General features: G+C 44.9%; 1 protein-coding gene across 1 annotated transcript in view; it reads right to left on the reverse strand.

Annotated features, from left to right (window-relative positions):
• Window positions 1-17,265, reverse strand: part of trip11 (thyroid hormone receptor interactor 11) — a 45,554-nt gene that overhangs the window by 14,717 nt on the left and 13,572 nt on the right. The window contains exons 8-18 of the mRNA XM_056296487.1: window positions 16,759-16,799; window positions 16,547-16,645; window positions 15,352-15,555; window positions 12,196-15,216; window positions 11,651-11,791; window positions 9,322-9,515; window positions 8,434-8,597; window positions 7,971-8,074; window positions 7,024-7,123; window positions 6,269-6,350; window positions 5,437-5,551 (exon numbers count right to left, since the gene is read on the reverse strand). Of these exons, the coding sequence (XP_056152462.1) occupies window positions 5,437-5,551; window positions 6,269-6,350; window positions 7,024-7,123; window positions 7,971-8,074; window positions 8,434-8,597; window positions 9,322-9,515; window positions 11,651-11,791; window positions 12,196-15,216; window positions 15,352-15,555; window positions 16,547-16,645; window positions 16,759-16,799 (4,265 nt within the window). The remainder of the gene's footprint in view (window positions 1-5,436; window positions 5,552-6,268; window positions 6,351-7,023; window positions 7,124-7,970; window positions 8,075-8,433; window positions 8,598-9,321; window positions 9,516-11,650; window positions 11,792-12,195; window positions 15,217-15,351; window positions 15,556-16,546; window positions 16,646-16,758; window positions 16,800-17,265) is intronic.

A 17,265-nucleotide genomic window follows, 5' to 3' on the forward strand; every position in this document is an offset into this window, starting at 1 on the left:
TAATTCTATTTTGGACTCGTCTGTCCAGAGAATGGACTTCCAGAAGGCCTCTGGTTTGTCCAAGTGCTCTCTGGCAAAGTTGAAACGGGCAGCTTTGTTCTTTTTTGAGAGCAGAGGCTTCCTTCTAGCAACCCTCCCATGAATGTCATGGCGATTCAATTTTCGTCTGATTGTAGACGCATGCACATTTGTCCCAGATGCTACCAGAGAGGTCTGCAACTCTCTAGAGGTGATGTGTGGGTTGGCCTTTACCGGATTTATTATTTTTCTGGTGCTTCTGGGTGATAGTTTTGATGGGCGTCCACTTCTAGGCAGAGTTGCTGTCATGTTGAAGGCCCTCCATTTGTAAATTATTTGTCTTACAGTGGATGGATGGAGCTGGAATCTTTTGGAGATGGTCTTATATCCCTCCCCAGACTGATGGGCTGTCACTACCCTCTTCTTCATGTCCTCGGATATCTCCTTTGCTCTCGGCATTGTTGATTTGTATGGGACCACAGTGGTTTGGTTGGTTTCCTCTCTCTTTTAATTAGTGCAGGCCAAACCCTTTCTCAAAGATGTCTCATTTCATTGGTCTGCTTAAATGATTAATTAAGCACCCAAATGTGTTTCACCACAGTCTGTTACCTGCTTGACTTAACCAATGCAGCTGGGGGTTCACTTACTTTTGCACATACACTAATTCCATGTTTCATATAGTTTTTGGGCTACTTAAACAAGTCCCACTAAACGAGTACATGCAACTGATAAACATATATCTGACATTTCATACATAAAAACTGGTGATGATAAAATAAGAAAAGCATGGTAAAACAACAGAAACATCTAAACTGCTCAAGGGGTTCACATACTTTCAAGCAGCACTGTATGTGGGATAATGATTATAAAAGATGGGCTGAAAGTGGGTTGAAGACAATTAATCAACTGTTTGATGGGAATACATTTAAATCTTTCCACAACTCCAAGACAGGTTTGCTTTAACCTTATGTGACCTATATAGATATTTACAAATTAGACATTATATTACAGAAAATACAGACCGGGATGTTATTAAAAGAGAACCAATAAATATAGAAACCCAATTCATACAGCTGTTTGAACACCCCATATTAACGAAAAAACAAATATCCCATATATACAAAAAGCTAGTGTTAGACACATCAGATACCACTATACATATCAAAGGACAATGGGAACTGGAGTTGAATACAATAGTGGACGATGACGATTGGGAAGACATATGCTCAAGTTGTCATAAGGGGATTGTGAGCCAGTTATGGAAAGAATTTGACTGGAAGGTTAAAATGAGGTTCTTTACGACCCCACTGACCGCTTGTGATTTTAAAAACAATTCTACCAACAAATGCTGGTGAGACTGCGGTATGGTCGGAGTCCATACTCATATTCTGGGACTGCCCAAAAATACAAACATTCCGGAAAAATGTCAAAGAAGAAATGGAGAAAATCCTGGAAACGGACATTCCCCTAGACCCACCATTGTTTCTATTGGAAATATCACATAAGCACTTGTTTACCACAGACCAGTGCTATATACTGCATATTTTGTTGATGGTTGCAACAACAAAAAAATTACAATAAATTGGATGAAGCTAACCCCTCCACAATGACTCAATGGTTGCAAAAAGTCAAGCACGTCTACATGATGGAACGCATGACTGCCCAGCTACAATTTAAACAGCCTATTTCTATAAGGAGATGGACACCAGTTATTAGCTACCATAGCTAGGAAACTTGCATTGTACTGTACTGTATTGTTTTGAATCTATGTAGGTATAGTATGTATGTGTGTTCTATCCATGTACGGTGTTATGTCATATATACATGCATGTATGTCAAGTGAAGCCCAATCACAAGGTGATTATGTTCTGCATTGTTAATTGCCTGTTATCTTACATGACTGGCAATAAAGTAAAAAAAATTTTTTTTACTACCTATTACAGTCACTTCCCATCAACATCCCCCTAAAGTATTTCTAACATTTTGACAGATTATGCAACACATTTCTCTGGAATGGTAAATGCCCCAGACTGTATTTGAGGGCCAAGGTTGTCCCTTGTCTCTGATTCTGTTTGTGATATTCATAAACAGGATCTCAAGGCGCAGCCAAGGTGAGGAGTGTCTCCATTCTGGGAAGCTCAGAATTGCATCTCTGCTCTTTGCAGATGATGTGGTTTTGTTGGCTTCATCAGAACACGACCTCCAGCACGCACTGGGGTGGTTTGCAGCTGAGTGTGAAATGGCCAGGATGAGAGTCAGCACCTCCAAGTCTGAGGCCATGGTTCTCTACCAGAAAATGATGGATTGCTTCCTCCGGGTTGGGGATGAGTTGTTGCCTCAAGTGAAGGAGTTCAAGTATTTCAGGGTCTTGTTCTCGAGTGAGGGTAGGATGGGGCAGGAGACTGACAGGCGGATTGGTGCAGCATCAGCAGTAATACAGATGTTGTACCAGACCATTGTGGTGAAGAGGGAGCTGAGCCGGAAGGCAGAGCTCTCAATTTACCCGTCAATCTTTGTTCCAACCCTCACCTATAGTCACGAGATTTGGGTAGTGACTGAAAGGGTGAGATCACAGATACAAGCAGCTGAAATGAGTTTCTTCTGTAGGGTGTCTGGGCTCAGCCTTAGAGATAGGGTGAGGAGGTAGGACATCCGGAGGGAGCTTGGCGTAGAGCCGCTGCTCCTTTGCATCGAAAGGAGCTAGTTGAGGTGGTTCGGGCATCTGATTAGGACGCCTCCTTGGCACCTTCCTCTGGAGGTTTACCGGGCACGGCCAACTGGGAGGAGACCCCGGGGTAGACCCAGAACTTGCTGGAAGGACTACATATCCAATCTGGCCTGGGAACGCCTTGGGATCCCCCAGGAGGAGCTGGAGGGCGTTGCTGGGGAGAGGGACATCTGGAGTGGCCTACTTAGCTTGCTGCCACCACAACCTGACCCCAGAGAAGCGGGTCAAGATGAATGAAAAAAATGTCCCAGACTGTACTTGAGAAAACGAAAGAAACCAATAGATCAGGGGGGACTTGGTATCCCAAACCTTTTGTTGCGTCATTTTGCATTTGTTCTCCAGTACATGGTTCACTGGTCCTTACCACCAAAACGAGTTAATTTCTAGGATACCATTGAGAGCTCCTTATGTAGACCGTTTCACTTAACCCTATTCACTGTCACAACCAAGCTGAAAACAGAAAAGAAACTCACCCAATTTCATCTCATATGCAGTAGTTTTGGTAGAGAACCTCTGCCATGCGCAAATCTGACCCTCACGACCATCTCTCAGCCTCTATTTGGTTAAACCGTAAGTTATGTATTGGGCACTCAACCTTTTATCTGGAGATTTTAGTTTGACAGGGGAATTAAGGTACTGGGTGATCTTTATGAGGGGGACACTATTATGTCTTTTAATAATCTAAACGAGTCTTTTGCACTACCTCAAAATCAGTTCTGGCATTATTTACAATGTAGACATGTACTTGTTCAAACATTTGGATCCCTCTCCACACCACCTCCCACTGCAGACACCCTCACACGGTTCTTAGGGTATTTGGGTTAGGACATGAAGCATCTTACTATTACTCAATGCTTCTATTCTGCTCAGATAATTCAGCCTCTGCCCTTAAAAAGAGAGGTGTGGTAGTCTGATCTGGGCACATCATTCACAGAGAGTGGAACCTGACATTAAGAAATTTTAAAAAGATGTCCACAGATCTTAAAACCAGACTATTCAATTTAAGATCCTGAATACAGTCTACTGGAAACCCTCAAAATAAAATAAGGTTATTTTACTCAGGGCTAAGGGATAGCCCTGAATGCTGGAAATGCCAGGGGGGAAAGGGGACTCTCACTCACATGTTGTGGGACTGCCGAAATATACGAGACCTCTGGAAGGGAATTAGTGCCCATATTGAATGTATTCAGATACAAAAACCCGCAAAATCCCCCCTTTCTCCTCGTTTTTTTGTTTTAGGTGAGCCTTCTCTTCTTAATGATCTAAATCCCTCGGATGTAGAGTGATTCAAACAGCCCTTATGGTGGGTCACAAACTAATCATGTGTGAATGGAAGGCCACCGATGCCCCATCTGAATTCTTGGTTTAGTCAGCTTGATCAGCTGACAGCACTGGAAAAGCTGTCTTTCAGACTTACGAACAACATTGACCTCTACCTGCTGAAATGGAATAATTGGGAAACCCACATTAAGGGGCCTGATGGAAGTTTGATTCACTCTTGGCCTTCATCTTATTGTGTACCACTGTAAAAAGAGGTTGGCATTTTATGTTAATCAGTGCTGTTTGTTTCTTAATTTAAGATAATTTACGGCTTTTAGGCTTTTCAACAGATGCCATCACCATGACACTAGTTACACCGAAACACCTGCAAGAAAGCAGTCGCGGTGTTACTGCAGTCAAACAGTATCTCCAGCTCAGACAGGCATGCGGGTTTAGTCTAATCAGATTTCTGCTCATTTGTAAACAGCCACTCAGAGCCAATCGAGGACTCTGCTATTTCATCTACCCCTAGATTGGTCTTGCCTACATTAGCTAAACCTTTACTGGTTGACAAGAACTGATCATTGTTACTGGGGGGATGATATATCTTGTGCAATTGATTACCCAACTACTTTTAGGGGATGAGTTGATGACTACTAAAAATGCAACAGTCGTGAATGCCCTAATGCATATAGTAACTGAATTCCATGTGTATTTGTACAGTTGTTAGTGTGGTCGACTGTCAGTCAGAAATCTCTATCTGAGATACTGTCTCCATTTGAAGTGATCTCACATTTGTACCGTTTGTCCCTGTGATCTGTCTAGAATGTTGCATTATGCGAATTTTTTTATGATGAATGTGTGTTTTCTTTAATATACTTGGCTGCAACCACATTTCCCCTGGTGAGATAATAAAGTTTGACTTGGCTATGTGTTTCTACACAAACTTTGTTGTACTTCAAGTTGTTTACATCCCTGCACCTATGCCCCCAAGACAAGTTCTTTTTCATGTCTTTCACAAGAAATTGAATCCAGTATTACTAAACTGCTGAAGAGCTCGGACAAAGGTTATGTGTTAAAGGAAGGAATTGAGCACGAGGAAGGTCTACACAGAAGAGACAGTAACTGCTTCCTTTTACATTCATGTTCTGTTCATCTGAACAACTCAGGGGAAGATTTAAGGGATTCCACATGGCCCAGTTGAGCGCCTGTGGCCATATCTAAATATTCAGAACAATTATCATTGAATATCAGCCTAGCATACTGCCATAAACAATGCTAATTGACTTTGGTTGTCACCGTCTACCAAACAACAGACATATCGTTACTGGAACCAACTGCCATCAACTAAGATGGTCACGTGGTGACTAAAATATTTTGAACGCAAAAACCTGTGTGGAAGGAGCGCACAGGAAAGAGAGAGCTATCACCTTTTCAGCCTCCTTGCAGTTCAGTCCCAGCACACTTCCCATGAGCCTCAGCACCTCCCTGCGCTTGTTCTTAGGTGTGTGGAAGTAACCCATGAACAGGTTGCGCATGAGAACTCTGTTGACAAAAAACAAACAAACAAACAAAATAAAAGGTAATTAAGATATTTGCTCATCTTAAGTTCGTTCTTGGACACTTTTGCATAGATAATGTTAGGTATTTTAAGCTTTGTTTTGTACTTTTAAATGTCGTGTTTAGGTCCGTCTCAAGTTTGGTATATTTGGAAACCTTTATCAATCAGAAAAAGAAGCTATTTTCAAGGAACATCGTGCATCAAATCTCCACATATTGCATCTTCCACATCAAGGAGCTGCTCACCACATCCGTTGTCCTCCAGTTCATCCAAGAGTAGCTCTGCTGGAGCAGCTTAGCGTTGTGAATTGCTAAAGGGCCTCTTAATAGCACTTGTTAGGGACTGGTCTTATATACTTCCCCTGCCTGGACTTTCTAATTTGGGATTTGAACCAACAGCCCCCCGATAACAACCTCACTTCTCTAAATATTAGGCAACTATACAAAACGATAGAACCTCTAGCCAATTTTTAAACTGCTCTGAGGATTTTTGCATAGGCCACAAACCCATGAATGTCACTTGTTTTCTTTATCCGTATAATCCAGTCACAGGGTCTGGGTGTCTGGGTGGCATGGCGGAACTCATCCCAGCAGGTGGTGGATGAAAGGCAGGGAGACTTTCAGTAGAGACCATACAAGTGCTTAAACCCAACCTTTTTATTTTCCTATGCTGAGAAAAGAGATACACTGCTTTAAACTTACTTGTCTACTTTCCCCTCGGTGCTATTGAGCAGGTTCATCAGCTTCTTCTGTGCTTCTTCCAACATCTCCTGTCTCACGTCCACTGTAAGATACACACACGGACACCAACACGCACACGCATATCAACACATAAAACCACAAAAGCGCAGGCCCAGTGACAGATGAAAAGGACATTTGTTGAGCAAACAGACAAATGGCCGTGCCTGATAAAAATGGCTCGAAGTCAGTAGATAAAATTCATGAGAAAATTTTGCCCCAGGGAATTCTGGGGGGCTCTAACATGATTGATATTGTTAATGTTACTTATCCTGCGATAAGAACACATGAAACCACTCTATTAAAATACATACCAATGAGAGATATCTAAAAGCTTATGCAGTATCGGTGCTGAAAAGAGCAAATAATCTCGGTGCTCAGAGGCTGCTTGGCAGTTGAAATGAGTTCAAATATACAAGCTGCCAGAGAACAGTCAGCAAGGGATAGCAGAAAAAAAGCGCATCGTCGAGAAGAGCTTAAATGAAAGCAGAAGAGGCATGCGAGGGATACTGAACTGAGATACAAATCAGCCTAACAGACATTCATTTCACTGCAGCTCTATGAAAGCACCTTTATTCCACGATAACAGACGGTCGGTTGGCATAGTTTTATTTAGGTTTACTCAACGTCCAATCGTTTGCTTGTGTAATTTTCATTGTTTAGGAAACCGCCACCCCCCGTCCAAAGCCATGTACATAAGCTTTGCAGCTGAAGCCCACCTTGTGATTTTAGCTCCTCGAGCTGCTCCTCCTTCAGGTCCAGCTGATCGGTGAGGCGAGAGGCTGATTCTAGAGCAGTGTTAGCCTCGTCCAGGTTCACCTGCCAGAGGGAGAGCCGCAATCAATCAAAATGTCTTGGCGCCGCATACTTTATACATAGCAATGCCATCGTTTCTGCACGCCAACAATGTAAAAAAGCTTAAGAAGAAATACTTACCGAATATACATCGAATAAAAGTGTGCATGTGTGTTCAGGGTGAATACCATACCCTTTTTGGGTAAGGGCCAGAAGTCACCAGTATTTATGGCTTGTGCATAATGACCTATAAAAAGCTTTTCTTCTATAAATCTGAAAATAGACAGCAGGGAGAACTGGCGAGACCAAGTAGCTCCCTAGTTATCACTTTCCCCATTTTTTTGCCACATGTTTTATGAGCTCATAAGTAAATGTGTAACACCTGTTCGACCATATTGTTTTGATGGATTTTTTTTTTTTTTACATTTCTTTGCATACAAAGCTTCCCATTTCTTAAAAGAAATGGTTTATAGCTATCACATAAACTAACAGCATCATAAACACACACACACACACACAAACACACATATATTCAGTTGTTCCAAAGCCTAAGCTGAAGTCTGTGGATGACTAAACCTCTGCAATCAGCACCCCTAAATGGTGGAACAGCCAACCTGAGGAGCTCGGACTGTTCTCTCCTACTCAAACGCCACTCTCCTCTGCTCAACACCACTTATCAAAAGATGAAACACTATTAACCAGACTGTGTGACATCTGAACAAGGCGGTAACTGGTGGGAGAATTTGGGTTTTGAATTCAATTTTTGGTGTCGTTAATTTCTGCCCGTACTGTGATATGCAGTCTCAACATGGAGCAAATGTGGGCTGGAATATCAAAGGGTTGTGAACTGAGGCCAAGCGGTGTTCCTAACCTGGAGGGCAGATGCTTTGTCCTCCAGCTGCTGTGCTTTCCTCCTCCACTCGTCCTTCTCCTTCATGTGCTTGTCCAGCTCTGCCGAGTACATGGCTTTCTCTTCTGCATGGGCAAAAAGGGGATACTCATTTCTCATGCACGAGTTCAAAAAACTAGATAAAACTGCTTTAGAGCAATCACTCATGAAAACTGAAAATGAAATTAATAAAGGACTGTCCTGTTAGCCACACTTGATTCACACGCAAACGATTGTGCCCTTGGTATCACAATGTCACCCACATGATGCTTTCTGAGTAGTGCTGATCCACGGTGGTATTAGTTTAAAAGCAGATAAAAGTGCACATCTAGTGCACAGGGCTCTGACTGATCAGAGAAACAGGACACACGTGCACACATGCCAAGTGCCCAAGCAGTCAAGCCAGGATCAAGCGTAGATAACGGGGCAAGGCCCGAGGACTTGCCTTGCTGGAACTGCTCTAGCACCATCTGCAGGTTGGAGAGCGACACTGCATACTGGTTGACCTGCTCCTGGGAGGTGCGGAGCTGGATTAGCGCTTCGTCCCTCTGCCTCACCACGCCGCTCAGCTGCTCTTGTAAAGACTCAACCTGCATGCTGGCCTGTTGGCTACCCGGGAGGAGGCAGAAAACAATGACCAAAAAGAAATAAATCAAAAAATTCTGACCAGTTGAAAAATCACATTAACAATCAAATAATTATGTTTTGAAAGATTTTCAACTGAGTCTTGCAGTTTAACAAAGTACTGCCTAATGGAAAAGGCCAAACCAACTTCGCTGTCCGCACAAGTACCACAGTGACAATGTTTCCATTTCATAAGTTTTAATAATGTCCCAAAAAGGAACCCCCCCCCCGGCCGTGGCACGTCATCAGCTAGCTTCTGTGGCTCCCCCTGGAGCCACTAAGAGATAAGTAAACTTGGTAAAGGATAGTTCAACAGGCATAACTCCATAGGGATGTGGATTCCCCCCACCGGGTTGGAGGATGACCTCTCTAGGTCATTGAACAATTCAAAACTACCTGATCAAAAAATTAACAAAATGCAAATTGGTAAAGACCAATCATATAGTTTTGTTTTTTAAAATTTCTCCAATGGCAAATAAATTTTGTCCACCATTCACGGTTGTTCTCTTGGAGGATTTTTATGCTGGAGTCCGGCGCACAGCGAGGCTGCTTTACCGCTTCAAACCAGCAGATGGAAACACAACGACTTCCACTTCAGTATGGACAAGGCGAAAGTTTGCCAAAAATTTGGTCAAGATTTGGCTGGGTAATAGCAACCATTATGTCTCAGCAAAGAAAACCCAGACATGGTTATTTGATTCCCTCTAACCTGGCGTTCTCCACGGCGCTGGAGGAAGAGGCCAGCCTCTCTTCTAGCAGGGCCACCCTCCTGCGTAGCTCTGTTTCTCTGTCCTCGGCTGCCAGGGCCTCTCGTGTGTACGAGTCCTCAATCTCCAGCAGGTGGTTACGCAGCCTTTCCAGCTCCAGGTTGAGGCGCTGCTCCTTATCCTTCACATGCTGTAACTGGGGACAGGGAGGGGGACAGTGATGGTTTAATCTAAATCAAATCCACTTTATTTATACAGCATGTTTAAAACAACCAAAGTTGTCTGGGTGGCATGACGGTCTATTCCATTGACTACCAACACGGGGATCAGCGGTTCGAGTCCCCCGTGTTACCTCCGGCTTAGTCGAGCGTCCCTACAGACACAATTGGTCGTGTCTGTGGGTGGGAACCCGGATGTGGGTCTGTGTCCTGGTCACCGCCCCTTGAGAAACTATCCGCCAGGTTATAAACATAATTAAACTGTTTCAGATAATCAGTCTACTTCCTGTAACGATGTGCATAATTTTATAACCTCACTTGATTGGAGGATCAGCTGATTTGCCATCATCAGTCTGTCAATTGATCCGTTTTCAAATAGTTGCTTAGCAACATCATGAATGTTAGCCAGCTACTAGCTAGTCATCAATAAAGACTCTTGCGAACACAAACTCGTGAGGACTGGCCTTGCTCAGAGAGGGTGCACTAAAAAAGTTATAAGAAATCAAATTATACTTCTGAAGCTAAGAAATTACACTCCAAGAATGGAGAGATAGTGATCTCTTCCGTGTATGACGTGAAATTTTGTTTCTTTTGTGTATGAAATTACATGAATGACATGACAATAAATTGCTTCTGATTCTCTTGTTCGTAACTCTCGTGTACCATACACCGCATGACCCCGAGTGCTGTTTAATTTTAACCCTCCGTCGGAACCGACGGCAAAGGAGAGCCAAGAGGCAAGACCCCAGGAGTGCACCTTTATTCTGCCCCTCCCCAATAGAACCGGTGCCGCAGTTCATCCCGCAGCGCCAGTCCTGCTTACCAAAAGTAGCCCACTGGGCGCTCGCATTCCACTAACATTCCCGCAACAAAACTTGTCTGACTGAATTAAAATAACTGGAATGGATCTTTAACCCTTTTTAGACAGGGCAGCGGAGTGTGACAGGAAAGAGGGTCAAGAGATGGGATGGGATGCGACACAGGTGCTGAGCCATATTCAAACCCTGGATGCCGTCGCTTTAGGTCTGAGACCATATTGTATGTGAGCTGGTTAAGTTCAGCCACCAGGACACCCCTAAATAACTTTCTTTCAGCCTTTATTCGTTGTTATTATTATTTGACGGCGCACACACACCATTTCCCTGCAATGTGCAACTAGCGCCACACTGACAGAGCTCCGTAATCACACATCTATTTTCTAAGCAGCACCGATGGAGCACTCGGCAAGGTTTAAGTTACAGTTCTGGCCACATTTCACTTCACTGGTCTGGGGAGTTGAACCAACTAGGTTTCAGCAAGTAACACTGTAGAAGGTACACAAAACTATTTTTGGCCAACTTTTTGTTAACAGCTGTAATGGAGCACAGATTGCATGTGTATTATGACACTTTCACATGTATGATTTTTTTTCCAACTCTGTTTCAACTTGATTGAATGTTTTTGCAGGGGAATGCAAACTAGCTCCATCAAAATGCTCCACGATTGAAGCCATTAATGTAAGAACGGATTTGAGAAGAGCTTTATCAGGCCTATGCCTATCTTTTTTTTTTGTAAAAGGGAGCCAAGAGTGCACAAAATAGTCAGCGTGCAAATTCATGGGCGTCTGGGTAGCGTAGAGGTCTATTCCGTTGCCTACCAACATGGGGATCGCCGGTTTGAATCCCCGTGTTACCCCCAGCTTGGTCGGGGGTAACACGGGGATTGGAATTGGCCGTGTCTGCGGGTGGGAAGCCGGATGTGGGTATGTGTCCCGGTCGCTGCACTACCGCCTCCTCTGGTCGGTCGGGGCACCTGTTCGGGGGGATAGCGTGATACTCCCACGCGCTATGTTCCCCTGGTGAAACTCCTCACTGTCAGGTGAAAAGAAGCGGCTGGCGACTCCACATGTATCGGAGGAGACATGTGGTAGTCTGCAGCCCTTCCCGGATCAGCAGAAGGGGTGGAGCAGCGACCAGGCCAGCTCAGAAGAATGGGGTAACTGGCCAAGTACAATTGGGGAGAAAAGGCAGAAAAAAAATCCCCTTCCCCAAAAAAACATGCAAATTCATTACAGACTCCACAAAAACTTAAAGAAAAAACAAAGGCTCATCACCGCTGAATGTAAAACACCTACTTCAGCTTGGACAGCGGTGGTCTCCATCTGCTTCTGTTTTAGAGCCAGCATCACCTGGTCCCTCTCCTGCTGGAATGCCACAGCTTTGTCCTGCATCGACCTCATCTCGTTCAGCAGCTGGTTCAGTTCACCAGACTTACCCTGTGTGACACACAGATCATAAGTCTACACGTCTAAGGAATTCATCAACAGTACCAAACATTGGAATACAGTGGTTGAAATCCCTTTTTTAAACATTCTAAATATGTCTTTTTATTTCATTTCAAAAGAGGTTCATGTTATCAGAGGTTCATACACTTTCAGAATAGTTGACAGCTGAAATTCTACCCCTGGGGGGTGTTTTCCCTATGCTCTCCCCATAGAGCTTCCCGGGAACTTGCTCTGTCTTCTCCAACTAATTCAAAACCAAAACATCCAACCTTTACTACAGCAAACTTTTTCCTCTACTGAAAACATTATCATTATATTAATTTCCCCGCATAATAACACCATACTAGTCACAATAAAGACATGTGGATGATGGAAGTTCTGTGTTGACAAACAACCTGTTCTTTGTCCTTGAGCATGGTCTCCATGGTGGCGGCCTTCTCACTGACGGCGCTCAGCTCAAACTCCTTCTCCCTGAGTATTAGGGACACCTGCATGTTGGTCTCCTGCAGTGCCCGGAACTCAGACTCCTTCTCGCGGGAGCGTAGCGCGACCAGCTCATTCTCCTCCTTCAGCTTCTTTACGTCCAGCTCCAGGATGAGGGCACGCTCCTTCAGGTTGGTGACTGCCTGCTTCAGCACCTCATTGTCGCTCTCACGGTTGTGCAGTGCCTCACTGACCTGGCTCAGCTGGTCTCCTTTGGCTTTGATGAGTAGGTCTTTCTCCCTCACTGACCTCTGCAGCGCTTCCAGCCTCTCTCGGACCTGCCGCACTTCCTCTGCCCGACTCCTCTGCTCGCTCTCTGAGGCTGAGGCTGAGTTGGAGAGATGGTAGTTGTTCTCTTGAAGAGTCCTGATTGTCGACTCCCGATCGACAAGCAGCGCTCGCAGAGACTGAAGCTCTTGTCGAAACACCTTATCATTTCCTGGTGCTGCCCCCTGTTGACTTGGGGGTTCTACCGTCAGAGATAGCCCACTTGCCTGGACGGCCTGAGTGACGTCCGGAGTCGGCACAACGCTGTCCAGTTTACCTAGGAGAACGTCCTTGGTGGTGCTGAGCTGGCTGATTGTTTGCTGGACATGAGCAAGCTCCTGGCTCAAGCTGCCCAGCTTCCTTTCCTTCTGCTCATAGCTTTGTATCAGCCGGGCGTAGTCCACTGATAGCCTGGAGCTGCAGTCGCTGTCAGCAGAAACCTGGCCCTGGAGCTTAACAAGCTCCTCTTGCAGCTGGGCGGACTCGTGCTGCATGTTTTTCACTGTGGTGATCACCTGCTGCTTCCACTCCTCCATCTTCTTCACCTGCTGTTTGAGTGTGTCCCTCTCCTGCAGCAGCTCCTCAAACTGGTTGCTGCTTACGCCCCCCGAACCACCATCGGCTTCCCCCCCTGAGGACTGGAGCACAGTCACAAGGGTCTGGCACTTCTGGGTCAGGGCATCGATCTCTATGTCCTTCTCTCGGATGATGCGTGACAGGTTCTGGATGGTCTCCCTAAACATTTCCTGGCTCCCCGTGGGATCACTCATATTGGAGAGACGCTGGTTCTCCTGCTGGAGTTTCAGCAGGGCTGCCTCCTTACCTGCCATGATGTCCATAATGCGGTGGTAGTCAGAGCGCAGCTGGCCGTTCTCCCTGGTTTTCTCATTCAGCACGGCCAGCACCTGCTCCCTCTCCATGGCGTATGCCTGCAACTGTTGCTGGAGGAGCATGATGTCTTGGCTGTGCCCGCCCATGGACACTCGGGCATGAAGTGCCTGGAGCTCCAAATCCTTCTGCAGGACCATCTGGGACAGCTTGCCCACCTCATCGCGAGACACCACCAGCTGGTCCAGCTGCTTGGCAAGTGAGAGATTCTTTTCGTTCAGCTGGCTGATCTCATTCTCTTTCTCTTTGATGCCCCTTACCAGCTTCTCTATCTCCACCTTGGACAGGTCATGCTTCTCATTACCGTTCTCCCCGATCAATGACTGAGTCTTATCCTCCTGTAGGATGACCTCTCCCTGAATGGGTGGAGGATCAGCATGGCCCTGAAGCTCAGTGAGCGAAGCCACCATCTGCTGGAGGTGAGCGATCTCTTCATCCCGGGCGTGGATGAGTTGGTTGTAGTTGAGGGTGATCTCCTCCAGCTCGCTTTGCTGGGCCTGTACGGATTTCTGTGATAGGAGCAGAGAAGCTTCTTGCTCCTCTGTGGTTCTTCTCAGGGTCTGAACCTCATCTCCCAGGGCCTCCCTGGAGGACTTGAGCTGGGTAATCTCAGTCTCCAGCTCTGTAATTATATCCAGGGTCCGGGGCTCGGCCAGGGGCTGTGTTCTGCTCTGTTGGTCTCTGAGGCGGTCAATCTCCTCTTTCAGGTGGCTGTTCTCCTCCTTCATTCCACTCAGCTGTTTGTCCTTATCCTCCAGTGCCTGTCTCAATGCCCCAGCTTCTTTGGTTGCAGCTGAGATGCTGTTTTCCATCTCGTGCTGCATTTCGGCAGCATTCTGTTTGAGCATCTCTGCAAAGGCGTCCTTCTCCTGCAGCAGGTCTGTCAGCTGCTTTTGCCCTGAAACTGTGATGGAGAGCATTTCATTGGTGTCCCTGTGATCGGATGCCATCTGCGCCATGTCCCTTTTCATTTGGGCTATCTCCAGATCCTTTTCCTGGTTCAGTTTTATAGCGCGCTCATGCTCTGTCTGCAAGGCTGAGTCGTCCATGGAACGTGCCCGGGTCAGCTCCTCTATTGTCTGTTGGTATTGTTTAGCTTGTTCTGCCAGTGTCCTCTCCAACTGGCTTAGCTCTCCCTCCAGCTGGCTTATCTCCAGTTTCAGAGCCTCAACGCGAGTGTCCTTCTCCAGCACTGTCCTGTTTAGGACAGCCTGGCCTTCCCTCACTTGCCTGTTCAACTCCTCCAAGCTCCTATCCATAGCCTGCTCACATTGTTCCTTCAATCTTCTGTTCTCCATCTTCATCTCAAAGTCTTCTGACATCACCTTATCATGAGAGGTCTTCATCTCTGCCAGCTCTCTCCTGAGGGCCGACACCTCCCTCTCCTTCTCTTCTAACTCGTCTCTAGTCCCTTCTTCTTTACCGCTTCTCTCCGCCATCTGAGTCATCTCCGCTTTGGTAGTGGACAGTTGCTCCTCAGTCTCCTGGAGAGTTTTTTTCAGCTCCGAGGTCTTCTTGTGCGATTCTCTGCTCTGTTCCTGCGCGAGGCCCAGTTTGTCCTTCAGCTCCTTCACCGTGTTCTCCATTTGCTGCCTTCCCATGTGAAGGTCATTCAGGGTGAAGGCACTCTGGCTTAGTTTCTCCCTCTGGGCCTCCAACTCTTCCTGCAATGCTTTTTTCTGGTCTTTGGCTATGCTGAGCTCAGCAGACAATCGGGTCACCTCTGACTCTGCCTCTTTTACTTGTCCAGAAAGTTGCTCCTTGACTGAGATCATATGCTGAAGAGACAAAGGTGTCAGAAAGGAGGAAAAAGCAGTAAGTTAAAAACGATATTCAAAAGATTTAGACAATAAGATATTTAGAAAATTCTACACACTTTACAAAATGTGGCCAGTGAAAGTAGTCAGTCAGACCTGTGTAGCTTCCTGGTTTTGCCGGTCAAGCTCCTCCAGCTCAGACATGAGGGTGTCCTGTCCCTCCTGGGCATCCTTCAGGGCCTTCAAAGCCCTCTCCAGCTCTGCCTTCAGGTACTCCAACTGCTCCGGGTCACTGTTTTCTCCTTCTTCAATGCTGGCTGCTCTTCTCTCTGCCTCTTTGCACCTCTCTTGAAGCTCAAGCTAGAATTAAACAAAACCATAAAAAACAAGTAATACTTAACTGGCATTCATCACATTTAAAAGGATCATACTGTCCCATGAGTTCAAGTTCAAACTTAATCAGCAGCCCAAAAAGGTTGCACACACTAGGAAGTTGTGGGATGCTTTATTAATAGAAAAGTACTCAAATACAAAAAAATATCATTGTTAATTTTTGTATCAAGCGCCAAAGCAAGAACTAACAAACAAACAAAAAAACTGCATATAACTGGACAGTAGTCACATGAGCTGGACATGCAAGTTCAGTTGCTCGGTTGATAACAAGAACTGTGTAATTCGCAAGTTACTTTGGTGTGCAGTTCATCTTCCACATTTAGAACAAACAGAAATCAATAGAATGTTGTGTTAAAAATCTTGTTAGTCATCTTGAATCTCACAACTGCAAATCCCATGCACATAACCCTCCCCACCGAAACACATCACATCATTCAACCTCTATAGCAAAAGCAAAATCTTAACGATTGACTGTATGAAGTTCAGATTCGTACCAGTTTTGGAATGCTAGACTAATATTTTATTTTGTTAGCCGTGTTTAATTTCCACACTGAATGACACCAAGAGTGGCCAAACTCAAAGATTAGCTTCCTGGAGGATTTGGTTTTACAGCTTAATCTTTTTTCTTTTTTTTTTCCTGGTCAAGGTTAATTTATCTATGAAGCATATTTACAGAAACCCCACGTTAATCAAAGTTTTTAATTAATTTAAAAAATGTATCAATACAAAAGGTAAATTAAAAATTGATATCAGACACAGAAAATGATCCTCACAGGATCTATGACCCGATAGTTTCGACAGAACACCTATTTTCCTTCTTTTTAAAAAGACATACACAATGGCACTAGAGATTCCCAGGGTAGCCAATTTTTGTGCATGGGGTGTAAACGTCAAAAGAGTCTTTCAACATGAGGAGTCTGTCTTAATTGATAGGACCCCATATGGGGAAGACACTGACCTTTTCACGCTCCAGAGTATTTTTTTCTTGCCTCACTGACTCAATAATGGTGTTGAGCTCCAAGATGTCTGCATGCTCAACTTCTTCCTTTGGTTCATTCTGGTTTTCAAAAAGAGGGGGAAAATGATCAAGCTCAGGAAAATAAATCAAATATCTACCACTGCATATGAATATGAATATATCTATAGTCATAACTTCATGTCGATACTTGCCTCTGCAACACTCTTCAGCCTTTGTATTTCTTTTTCCGCACCTGGAAAATTTGAATTGTATGCTTATGCAGAATTGATATGGAGGAAGGCAACTTATAATAATGACTAATCAATAAGACAGTAATGTTGTTATGCATGTGTAACCAGTAATTAGGGGCGCATCAATCTTGATGCTGCTCTGATACCAGGCTGATATTGGGCTAAAATAAGAGTATCAGTATCTGGGGTATTTTACCCTTGATTAGAATCCAATGCACAAGGCCATGAGTAATATGTCATAAATAAAAGCAAAATGGCTTAATTTGCTGCATTTTTCTATCTCTTTAATGGTGGACAAAATGCGCTCGATCTCAATTATTCTGCCCGCTGACCCCAAACTAATGGTCCAAGTCTGCACTGTTCAGCAGAAGTAATGGATCTGATTGGTACTTGGTATCCGTCGATACATAAGACTGGTACTCAGAATCAGCTTCATCAGTAAAAAAGTGATATTGGTGCATCCCTACA

Source organism: Lampris incognitus, chromosome 16 (assembly GCF_029633865.1).
Source record: "Lampris incognitus isolate fLamInc1 chromosome 16, fLamInc1.hap2, whole genome shotgun sequence".
NCBI classification, from domain to species: domain Eukaryota; kingdom Metazoa; phylum Chordata; class Actinopteri; order Lampriformes; family Lampridae; genus Lampris; species Lampris incognitus.